The 12675-nt window shown below is 35.8% G+C and overlaps 1 protein-coding gene across 1 annotated transcript in view; it reads right to left on the minus strand.

Annotated features, from left to right (window-relative positions):
- Nucleotides 1-3357: 3357 nt before the first annotated feature.
- LOC114668121 (protogenin-like) overlaps nucleotides 3358-12675 on the minus strand; it is a 111339-nt gene continuing 102021 nt past the window's right edge. Inside the window, exons 16-20 of the mRNA XM_051920490.1 lie at nucleotides 9852-10034; nucleotides 9429-9552; nucleotides 8700-8814; nucleotides 6139-6252; nucleotides 3358-4986 (exon numbers count right to left, since the gene is read on the minus strand). Of these exons, the coding sequence (XP_051776450.1) occupies nucleotides 4606-4986; nucleotides 6139-6252; nucleotides 8700-8814; nucleotides 9429-9552; nucleotides 9852-10034 (917 nt within the window). The 3' untranslated portion in view covers nucleotides 3358-4605. The remainder of the gene's footprint in view (nucleotides 4987-6138; nucleotides 6253-8699; nucleotides 8815-9428; nucleotides 9553-9851; nucleotides 10035-12675) is intronic.

The following is a 12675-nucleotide window of genomic DNA, read 5'->3' on the forward strand; positions in this document are numbered from 1 at the left end:
ACACCTAAAACTTCTATAACTAAGAAATTATTATTTTATGTATGTATGCATATACACAGCATATACAGTGCATTAAAAGGCTACTTTTCCAGTGACAAAAAAAATAAAAATGTTATACATACTAACTTGGATAGGTTAAGGCATCACATTTCAATTTTGGGTTCTTTTTTACCTGCTCCCTTCTTCCTGTGGAGTTTTGCAATTCTGATTCAAATTTCAAGACTTGACATATTCATTATGGGACATATATATTCAAATAATCTATATATTTTTCAATGACTGAATAACTTAATTATATAGAAAGTCTGCTCTGTCTGAGCACATAGATATACTGTATATTTTAGTGGACCAAATGAGCTACAGGGGCGGCACGGTGGCGCAGTGGGTAGCGCTGCTGCTTCGCAGTTGGGAGATCTGGGGACCTGGGTTCGATTCCCGGGTCCTCCCTGCATGGAGTTTGCATGTTCTCCCCGTGTCTGCATGGGTTTCCTCCGAGTGCTCCGGTTTCCTCCCACAGTCCAAAGACATGCAGGTTAGGTGGATTGGCGATTCTAAATTGGCCCTAGTGTGTGCTTGGTGTGTGGGTGTGTTTGAGTGTGTCCTGCGGTGGGTTGGTTCCCTGCCTTGTGCCCTGTGTTGGCTGGGATTGGCTCCAGCAGACCCCCGTGACCCTGTGTTCGGATTCAGCGGGTTGGAAAATGGATGGATGGATGGAAATGAGCTACATGGATTCTACACATACTTACTTACAAATATGGTGATGCTATCAATACATTTGTGAATTTATACAGTATATAAAATATTCAGACAAATATGACAGAAGACATATTATAGTTAGGTAGTTAATGTGTGGACGCTGTCACTTTATAGCTGGATTGTAATAATATGGATATGTTACTTTTATGGGTAATTACTATGTGTACATTTTCACCAATGAATGCTGATTTGCACCAAAACACCTAAAGCCTATTTAGAACATTTTTACTGCTCTCTGAACACTTTAACAGAACAGATTTATGTTGATTTGGTGCTGCACTTGTGTATTGTAAGATGCCAAGAAGACAAGTACATTGGTCACATTCACAAAAAGCAGGTTACAAATTCTCAGCTGTGTACTTAAGTAATGTTGCACTACCCAACTAATGTTAAAAATACACAGATCAATTTCAAATAAAAACTGCAATTTATAATTTTCAGACACAAAAAGCTCAACTATGGCATATTCAAACAGATTCACAGTAAATGTATTTAGGTCAAAAAAAATGCTTCACAAAATGGAGATGAAAGCCAAGTTTTCCAAACAATGGAAACAAAGGCTCCACAAAAGTTTATATGTGCTTCTTGCATTTTGGATTTTCATTTCTCTGCCTGGAGAAAACAAGCATGCATGAAACGAAAAACATTTTTAATCAAGGGAACGGTCCAAATGAATGTTCGTTTTGAAGATGCCATATTTTTTAAATGACTAAAAAGCATTCAAAATATATATTTAGACACAGAAGATATTACAAACATGGCTGTGCTGAAATTGCACAGCTCTGAATAACAGCAGCCAACTATTAAATGTAACACTGAAGAATCTTTGGTTTATATTGTTTGCTTTTAAAACAAGGATAGGTTTCTGATTGTGTAAATCTTCATGCACAACAATCTTTGGGTACAGAATCTGGTCTTTGAACTGCTAACCATAAATTGGTCAGGCAAAACAAATCTTCACATATAATTTTTTTATCTAAAATGTGACTGCTTCTAACAATTCTTTCCTGTTTTCAAAATAACCAAAAAACCTAGTCACTTTGAACTTTGTAGCAATTGTGCATGAAGATATTATTGCTTTACTAATATTGGATATAAAGCTTTTATAATACCACACATAGAAAAAGTTTGCCTTCTGCCTCTCTCTCTCTCTCTGTATATATTTATATATATATATATATATATTTGGTAAGACAATGAAGGCCTATCTTTGGATAGTGAGACACATTTTACTGAAAGCAGCACTTCAGCTATCCCACAATTCTTTTTTTGATCTTTGGTCTAGTGTGATGATTGCTCATCATTTTATTTTACGGAATAGCTAAGGATAATAAACAATTTAAAAAGCAAACAATTCTTTGGATAATAGCTCGTGTTACAATTTCATGCCAGCTTCATAAACAAATACAAAATATAAGTACTAAAACTTCTGAACTGGATCTAATTTGAAAGGCAACCGATAACTAATTCTACATTTGAAAATGTAACTATCATAAGAAACAAAGTACTAGAATAAAGTACTCAGTAGTACCAATAAGCCGATAAAAATATATCTTTGGGAAAAACAGCTTTTTGGGAATTTACTTTTTTTTTGGTTTGCAGCATTTCATAAAGACATTATGACCCCTTTGTTAAAAGAGCGACTTTCTATTTGGTTTGGAAGCTTTTTGGTTTTGATATCGATATCGCTATACTGTATATCACTCTTTTAACTCTGAGGTAGTTTTAAAGCTCTTAATATTATAATATACTAATCTGATCAGTATGCAGTTATATCTTTGTAATAAATCTCTGAAAATGACTCACTTAGCACTTTTAAATCCCTTTGTTTCATACATAGGGAAACTTGTAAGTATTCATTTTGGTGTAGAAGTTTCTAGGCAACAAGAAAAGTCAATGGCATTTTTCGTCCCATCGGCACCATAAAAGTTCTGAAAAAAGTTACTGGCACACAAATTCTAGTGAAATAGTTACACCCTTAATAGTTCTACAACAATTGTCTACACTAAGTATATTGAAGAAGATACCCTGTCAGTTTGCCATGATATTCACATTACATGGCGTTTTAAATGTAACAAGCCTCACTCCCTGAGTTGAAATGAATAACTACATAATAATAATAATAATAATAATAAGTGTAAAACGAGGTAGTATAAAAAAACAGGGATTGTAACAAGTACAAGGTACAGCAAAAAAGCCTAATAAAGTTAATATATTAAATGATATTCCAAAAACTATGCAAATAAACGTATTGTTCTGAAAAAAAAAAACATATTGCTTTACTTCAATTCAATATTCAAAAAATCAAGGTACAGGTATATCTGGGACTAAATGTTTCTGAAAGCAAAAAACATTTTTTTTTTTCTTCATAAGTTGAAAACAACAAATTGGTGAACGGAATTTCTTCTATTGACAGACACAACTATTAAAGTGTCTTTTTCTAGAATGTTAGCCACATATAAAAAGATGTTATTAATTTGCTCTCAATGTTTTTATTTGAGAAAATAAAATGTAGTAATTTAATGTTCAGCTGCATTGTTTCACTATGAAGGCACTGGTGCTGTTGTCATTGACATTGTTTTGTAATGTTTTAATGTCTGAAATGAAATCAACTTAATTATTGTGAACTTTTTTTGTTGTGCTCAAATACATTTCAATTCTTGAATTCTTTAATTTTAGATTATGGATAACATATAAATTGATGACTTAATTTGATTATGTCACAGCAATCTTGACCCATCTTATTTCTGTCTTAAGTGAGCAGTTTAGATTGGAGCCTGACAAATAAAGCAGGGCCAAGATTACTAGCAATTTTGTTTAAAGATAAATTAACTTATGGCAGGTGGATGATAACTGGAGTGTATGGAGACACATTCAGGACAAGCAAAGGCCAATATATAGCAAATTGAAAATAAACAATAAGAAGAAGGGGCAGGTTAGAGTGAAGTCAAAAAATAAAATAAGGAAGAATGAAGACAGACAATACACAAATAGACAGAACATAAAAAGAATAGGCTCAAAAAACAAACTACAAACAAGGAAATCTGACCTCAAAAAACATAAAAGGTTAAGTGCAAGAACCCCTAGAATGGAAAGAAAGTAACAGGCCTTTAGAAGGAGTCTCCTGGTGTGTATGTGGCCTGAAACATGGAGTGTCATGAGGGGCTGCACTCCAATATGTTTTGTGTCCCATACAATGTTTATATATATATATGTATAGAAAAAATGTACAATTCTTACATTAGCTGCCATACGTTAAATATAAGATACATCACACTGTTAATATTACGTATGAATTTAAAATGTTATTAAAACTCAGATATATGTTACTTGAAAAAAATTAAATACTGCACTTTTTGCTGTACCTGTACAATCCCTAATTTCAACAACATAATACTAGGACACTCACACACAAAAAACTATTAAAAACAAACAAAAAAAAAGACACTGCTATGATGAGATATCTGCTATTACGTAGCTGAAGTTGACTACTAACACAAAGAGGTACTTATAGTTGTTAAATATATCGTGGGTGTTTACCAGTAGGTAAACTGAGGTAGATATTTAGCAGAAAGGATTCGTAACAGGGTCCCTCTTGCTCCAGTGACAAACAATTAAATAAAGTCAGAAATGTAACAGTCCATTTCACATTTTTGACATTCTTTGGTAACATTCAAGGTGGGTGATATTACACTAAGAAAATAAAAAAAGAAAACATTCAAAGTGAAGATACCCAATGGCCTAGCAGCCAACCTCACATGGATTCCAGGCTTTCTGAATATTTTTCTTTGTTTCACTGCTCATTGTCCTTATGAACAGACAAGACTTGGATGCCGATGGCTACTGGAGTTAAAGGCGGCATGCAGGTGGAGTACACATTTGGTTTGGTGCTTCCAAGGTACAGGATGATGGAACTTCAAGTGCAAAGTGAGGCGAGTCTGAGACAGGGCTTGGCTCATATTCTATGAAAGGCTTCAGTGATGGGGGCTCGCTGCTAGCACTGCTGCTGACTGATGACAAGTGAGTCATTTCTGTTTCATCATGGGAATATCTCCCTGAGTCTCCAGTCTCGTGGCTGCCTTCACTGTTGTTTGAATGCTCAGAATCTCCAATGGGACCAAACAAAATCTGGAGAGAAGGTTGGTGAGGAGACATAGGGGACTCTTTCTCATAGGTCAGCACAGTGTTTCCCGGCTGGTAGGCACATGTTGCGTGCAAGCTCTGCTGAGTCTGTAGATAGAAAAATAAAACATTAATAAAACTATAATCGAGAATATAAGAAAAATATATACTGTATGTCAACAAAAATGGTCCTAAAATGTGGTTTGGATTTTAACCAAATTTACAGCCAGAGTGATTTGCCTTTGTTTTGATGGGTAAACAGGAGCTTTACCCTATTACTCCCTTAACCCTAGATTTTTTTTTAAATCCATGTACTGCAATGTATAATTTATCACTAAATTTAGCAATTATAATTATACACCATCTTTGGAAGTTTTATGAATCTTTGCAAATTTTTGACATTTCATTAAATCAGGGTCAGAATTTATCTTAGCGGCACTGACTGCTCAATAGACAGGAAGCTACTAACACAGCCAAACTAACAAATTCTGGGCCAAGTTAGGGTCACCAACCTATATCTGTATTCATCTATCTATATTTACACATACAGACTTTTTAAAGTTTTTGCTTAAGGCTGATAGTAATAGATAAGTAAACCAGAATGTGGAGAAAAAAAAATTTAGAAGCCCGCAGTCATGTTTGATTTATCATTTTTTAATCCTAATAATATATGGCAGACATCTGTGTGACCAAATAACACCAGATTTTGATATTTATTTACTTCTGCAATATCCATGCAATGTTTATGGTATGTGTCAACAAGAAATTACCTTTTTATATTCAATAATTGGTTTCCCCATCTTTAATTATAAAAACTGCCACCAACTGCCTTTTGCAGTTATTGATCAATGTCTTCTGGTGAAGACATTTTGTCCCTCCACTGTGACCTGCTACACTTCAGTAAGATTTGAGGGTCTAGTATAAATCTACCAGCTTTTTAAATATTGTTTGATTTGTAATAGTCTTAAGTGTAGTAATTACTGAGGAAAATAGGTGTCAGAACCGAATGCATGAGACAGGATTTTTGAAAGCAGTACAGCCCTAAATCATTAAAGTAACACTGGTTATGTAAACCAAAACACTCCTTGCTGCATACACAAAAGGGGTCACATTACTTTTTTGTGCTATGTTCAATTTGTACTCAAAGGCAGTAATGCCATTAACATAATGTATAAGAATGCACAAAAGCGATTGCCTCTTGAAGTCAGCACTAGATGTGCAATGTGAAAGTCTTGTGTGTCCCACTGAATGTCCTCTTACCTTGCTTTTATTTGCATTTTTTCTGACTTTATAGTTGAAAGGCCACCATTTCTTTTTGGTTTGCTTATTTTGTTTGATTGGCCCAAAGCTATTGATAATCAGATGTGTCCCTCCCTAAATGATAAAAAACACAAATATATATAATTAATTAATGTTATTATCAAGCATACATGGCTGTTTACCATTAGCTTACTCTTTGCAAGACAATACTTGATGTCAGTTTCATTCTGGCTAAAATAATATTTTATTTCCTAAAAATATTGCAGGCTTTCAGATGTGAGAGAGAACAAATATGGAAGAAATAATATTAAGAACTCTAAATTGGTATATAGATCAAGTTGAATATCATCATTTTTTCCTGTGTTTTGCAACTTTAGCACTTTCAGAACCACAGGCTCCAAAGAGTGCACCCAAGCAGCAAACTTCCTAAGCTAAAAAGCATGCAAGACTACAAACAGCTCTTCTGTTATCTTTGTATCAACTTCCAGATCTGTTGCAAATGCAAAGCAGAATTTCTAATGGAGCTCAAGTAACAAGGTATGGCATTTGATGGCAGACTACTGTAATTAATAATATGTTACAAACATATTGGTACTTAGCATTGTAAACATTTCTCTGTATAAAACTGAATTTCAACAGCTCAAATCTTAGGCAGCTAAAATTCTACCATACATGGTAGACACTATACCTATAGAAGTAGATTCTAGGACCAAGGTGAAAAGAAAGCATATTTTTATAGAACTAGGGTGCTCTGCCCCCTGCTCACTTCGCTCGCCCACCCCCAGGTTTGGTTTACCGGTTATACAATTTAAAGAGACTGTTATTTTCATGGGAATTGTTACATATGCATTATTTTCACTTTTGCTTGTTCTTTATTACCGGCCCCAGGCATGGTTAAATGTCTTTCTCGCAGGACGTACAACGCTGCTCGCATTGTGAAGGGGGGGGGGCGGCTGAACGCACGCTAAGGAGAAGCGGTCGGATCATCTGCTGGCGCGCTGCATGTTGTGCTTATCATGCTGCACATTGATCATTTAAAAGCCTGTACAGCAGCTGTCCTTTTGCCACATCGTGTCTCTGCCACTCGCGTTGTGAATGGGTCAGTTTAACGCATGCTAAGGAGAAGCGGTGCCCAGGATTGGTTAAATCTCTTTCTCGCAGGACGTATAACGCTGTTCACGTTGTCAACGGGGGGCGGCTGAACGCACGCTAAGGAGAAGCGGTCGGATCATCTGCTGGCTTGTTGCTGCTGGCGCACTGCGCGTTGATCACTTAAAACCCTGTACAGCAGCTGTCCTTTTGCCACTTTGCGTCTCTACCACTCGCGTTGTGAAGGGCTTGGGGTTGAACGCACGATAAAAAGAAGCGGTCGGATCATCTGCTGTCTTGCTGCCGCTGGCGAGCTACGTGTTCTGCTTGTCGTTGTTTTAAGAGCTGGGAGCACATGAAGCGTGTCTGCCAAATGCATTCCAACAACTGCTAGGTTAGATGTCCGTGAACTTGTTTAAAATGTGTCTCACTGCCTTGTCTCGTGTGACGTTAAAGTGTCTCTAGCAGGACGTCAAATTGTCTTACAAGATCTTGTCTCCCTCCCAAGATTTTTTTTATAATAGAGTGATAACAATATTAATTTTGGTGTGGAATGACTCTTGTTCACTGTCCTGTGCTTGGTGGTCACCTATTTTATTCGCTTCTAGCCTGTAATGTGTTCAATCTAAAGACATTACAGATCTCCATGTTGGTGGTGTGCTCGTGTGTTTTGAACTAAGGCAACACCTTATTTTTTGTATACAAATTGGAAATGTTGCTAAGGGCTGCCTACACAAATTCCCTTGTCTTTCAGCTATATCCAATCCTGAGATCATGCTTCATAATCTCACAGGAATTCAGACAGCATCTCCAGGCTACACAAAAAACTTAAGGAACTTCCTCCTTGTTGGTCGGGGATGGTGGTGACAATGGGAAAAGGCTGCATTTCAAAGAAAGAAAAGAGTTTGGGATACACTAATACCACATAATGTACACAAAGATTCTTCTTAACTGGAAGAATGCCAATCCACCATCCGTAACTCAGTTAGAAAGTAATATTTTTTACTACTTCAAACTGTTCTTTTTATGAGCATCTGTTTAGAGTATTTTTCAGATTTTGGCAAGAAGTAAATGTAATTCTAAATATGCTAGGCATGTGCGCAACTTTATCTTATTAGCTGATGCATTATACAGCATGTAAAAAAATCGTTTTAGATAAGGTTAGTTAACCAAATAGCTCTCTTCATTGGGTGGGGGTTGATTGCTGACTTACATGGAGTATCTCTGGGACATAATGTTGTACTTTCTATGTTGTTTTCACTTGATTGAAGTGTATTTTATAATAATGGTTTGGTTCCTTAAATAAAAAAAGCTAAATTTATAGCTAAAGCCATATTTCTGGAATGTAATCTCTTAGAAATGTAAACTACATACATCAACTGCAACTACATTTAATTTGCTTCTTTTTCACCTGGCAATCCTTTCAACCAGATTATTATTAGCCCACAAAATTTGTTATTTCTAGAACTTACTTTGGTATCAACAAAATTTGGTGTCATCATTGGGGTCAGTGTCTCTGCATTTTCAGATGGAATTCTGTCCAAATGACTATTACTGCGCTGGATTGCTTTAATAGCAGATGATTTCCTATAAAAAAGACACAGGCATAAGAACAGCGACTCACTGATCCTTGACATTTTTTGAGGTTGAAGGACTCTAAAGAAAATGTAGTCCAACATTTTTAACTGTAGAAAATCCATAGTGACTGATGCTTTCCAAACTAAGATAAAATGTTCTGGTAAACTGTGGTAAATATATAAAGGGAATCTCAGGTAAACTCAGGTAACAGGTAAAAAGGGTAAACCAAGGTAATGGCTTTTGTACTTGTATGTATATGTAGATGTCCATAGTTAAGCTACAACCCAACTATTCACATGAGTTGTCTTGTTGGACTAGAATGTCAGATTTATTGAAATATGCTTTCCTGTTATTAAGACAGATAACTAAAATATTGTAGCTTCTTTGCAAAAGTAAGCATTAAAGTCAACAGCGGCTTTCCAGTTAGAAACTGTTCGATGAATTTTACTGTGCCAAATTGAAATAAACAGGGATAGCAATGTCAATTAGGCCCTCTTCATTGAATATTTACTGTAAAATACATTATCTAAAATGTTGTCTTTAATTTTGGTTCCCTTTGAATAACGCAGATAATGCATTGCATGCATAATTCTACAAATGCTTGACAGCAACCATTTTCATACCTGGCTTTACTTCGGAAGATCAAGATGAGGGCACAGATGAGGATACATGTTAGGGCAATGCAAACTCCAACAATAATTCCTGTCATGGACTTCTGATCCAAATGGTAAAAACCTTCAAAGTAAGCTAAATATATAATGAGACACAAATTGGGTTACTTCATCAAAGAAGGAATGAAGATAAACATTTAAAAAAGTGTGTCCACAACTTGTTTTAGAACACTGTCCAACCATCAAGGTAAGCATGTGCTACTCTAAAAATAAGTGGAAAACGGATAAAGTCTATTGTATCTGAAAGCACTCCAGGAAGCAATTAAATGTTGATTGGACAGACAAATGAAAGTGCAGGAAAGCTCTAGAGTTAAATTAAATTGCTGTTTTATACTGCAAACAGCTTTCAGGAAAGATTTTTGCCTGCTTACTGACCTTTAGCCTCTGTGCTGCCATCTGGGTGTTTAACCTTCGAATTGGCGGTTTCCCCCTTCAACAAAACTGGAAGTTCCACAGCACTGGAAAATGGCCCATCTCCTACTTCATTAGAGGCAGATATCTTGATAAGATAGACATTTCCTGGAAGAAGGTTTTCTAGCAAGGCCATGGTTAGTGTTCCTACAAAAAATAGCAAAGGTTATAATATAAACTATGTTCAATCTGCAAAAAGAAAGAACAATTTTATATAAATTAGTAAAATAATGCATTAGTGTAAGGATTTTCATATTATGGTTTACTATGCAAGAAAAAATAAATACATTTCCCTAATCTCAAAAACAGGGTAGTCAGACTGTTCAAACCTCATAAAATTTTTAAAGCTACGACTCAAAAAAGCAATAACAACTCCCTTAGAAATACAAATTAAAAATATTATCAATATTGTCCTAATTGTTGTGGTAATGACACTAAAACTAAAGTGAATTTTAACAAAAAAGTTCAAGATTCTTTAAAAATAAAACAGCAAATAGAATAACTAGCCTCAAGTCTGAAAGAAAAATTAAGTCACCCTGCATTGGACTACGTTTTTCTTGATGCCTTACAGAAAGGTTTAGAGTAATGTCCCACTAGGAGAATGTTTGAGATTTCTCATTATTATGTTTTGTAGCTTTACCATTCCTAAACGTTGAGATTCCTAAAATTTAGTTGTGCTACATGTACTACTTTTGCAACAGATCTTTAATTGGACTTAAAAATTTCAACATTTCTAAACTGTATATTTTTCATTTTACTTTTTTTTTTTTAGAAAACTATTTGTGATTTTTAAACTGTAATTGTCACTTTCCCCATGAGACATGTTCTCATTTACCATGTTTTTTTTTTTATCATTTTACTCTTCATATGAGGGAGTTTTTGATTGCTACAACAATTCATTTTTCAGTTCACTTTACTTCTGGTAGTATTGAAATTTTGTGCACTCAACATGTTACTTTTGCTATGAGACAAATTCAGGTTTCTTAACTATATAAATTATTTATTTTACCCAGTGTATAAGTAATTTAACATTTTAAAATTCCTGTGTTGGAAACTTTACTTTTTAAATGGCAAATTAAGATTTGTAAACTGTGCATTTATTAGTATTGTTGCACTTTGCTATGCACAGTTCCTCTTGCAACACTATGATGAATTCTGTTTCTAGGTTACTATTTTTTGTGTAACTGACCATCCACTGAAATTCAAGTTTGGGTTATCAAGTTTAGATACCAATATAGTTTCATAACAGTGTGACTGAGAATACTTTAATCACTCTAATGTTGGTTGGAATACTGTTAAAAAAACTACCAGAAGTGAAACACGGAAATCCAATAAGGATATGTCGCTCTTCTAATTCTTTTTTGCAGGTCTAAAAGAATTCCCATGACATTAAAAACATGATTTATTGCCAAAGGAAAATACTATGTAGAATATTTTTGGTAAAATCAGAAATGCAATAAAAAACATTGTACTGTGCAATTTATATATCAGCAGAAGCAAATAATATGAAAAGTAAAATGAGTGTAAATAATAATCAAATGCATCATTGTAAAATGTAAATAAATATGATGACCCCTCCATTTAAGAAATATATTAGTAAAGTAGACAAAAGATTGTAAACAAATTCGAGAAGATACATATTATTATTCTTTACTTATTAAGCAACCAAGGAAACTTAAGAAAATAGGGTACATACATTCTTTCATACACTCCCTTTCAAACCCACTTATTCCACTGCAGGATCATGTGGGGCCAGGGTATTCTCCAATAGCATTACGCAAAAGATACAAACAACCCTTGGTATAGTGCCAGTACATTGCAAGGGACACACTCACATATAAATACACGTACAATATGAATGGGCACCGCTTCTTGTCAAGCATAGAAGAATTACAAAAACCTACATTGATTTAATAAAAATGGATTTATAATGTACAGGAAGGTCAAAAATTATATAAAAACATACTAACATCTGTTTTGGAGATATAGTGTCAAGATTATCTTTAATTCAGATACCTTTTAAAACAATTGCGTATGATCATTTGTAAACAAAGGGAGACATTCAGTAAAATGCAGATCGTTTCAGTTGTTGTATGCCAATTCTTAAACTGTCATAGGCTTTGCTATTACATTGCTTAGGCTCATCCATTTTTGTACATTTAGTGTTTTGCATGGGCTAAATGAAGAGTATCTGAATTTTTTCTGCAAATTTAGTTTATTTAGTCTATCCTTAATACCATCCATCCATCCATTGTCTCCCCGCTTATCCGAGGTCGGGTCGCGGGGGGCAGCAGCTTGAGCAGAGATGCCCCAGACTTCCCTCTCCCCGGCCACTTCTTCTAGCTCTTCCGGGAGAATCCCAAGGCGTTCCAGGCCAGTCGAGAGACATAGTCCCTCCAGCATGTCCTGGGTCTTCCCCGGGGCCTCCTCCCGGTTGGACGTGCCCGGAACACCTCACCAGGGAGGCGTCCAGGAGGCATCCTGATCAGATGCCCGAGCCACCTCATCTGACTCCTCTCGATGCGGAGGAGCAGCGGCTCTACTCTGAGCCCCTACCGGATGACTGAGCTTCTCACCCTATCTTTAAGGGAAAGCCCAGACACCCAGCGGAGGAAACTCATTTCAGCCGCTTGTATTCGCGATCTCGTTCTTTCGGTCACTACCCATAGCTCATGACCATAGGTGAGGGTAGGAACATAGATCGACTGGTAAATTGAGAGCTTCGCCTTGCGGCTCAGCTCCTTTTTCACCACGACAGACCGATGCAATGCCCGCATTACTGCGATGC

The sequence above is a fragment of the Erpetoichthys calabaricus genome, chromosome 17, assembly GCF_900747795.2.
Source record: "Erpetoichthys calabaricus chromosome 17, fErpCal1.3, whole genome shotgun sequence".
In the NCBI taxonomy this organism is placed as follows: Eukaryota; Metazoa; Chordata; class Cladistia; order Polypteriformes; family Polypteridae; genus Erpetoichthys; species Erpetoichthys calabaricus.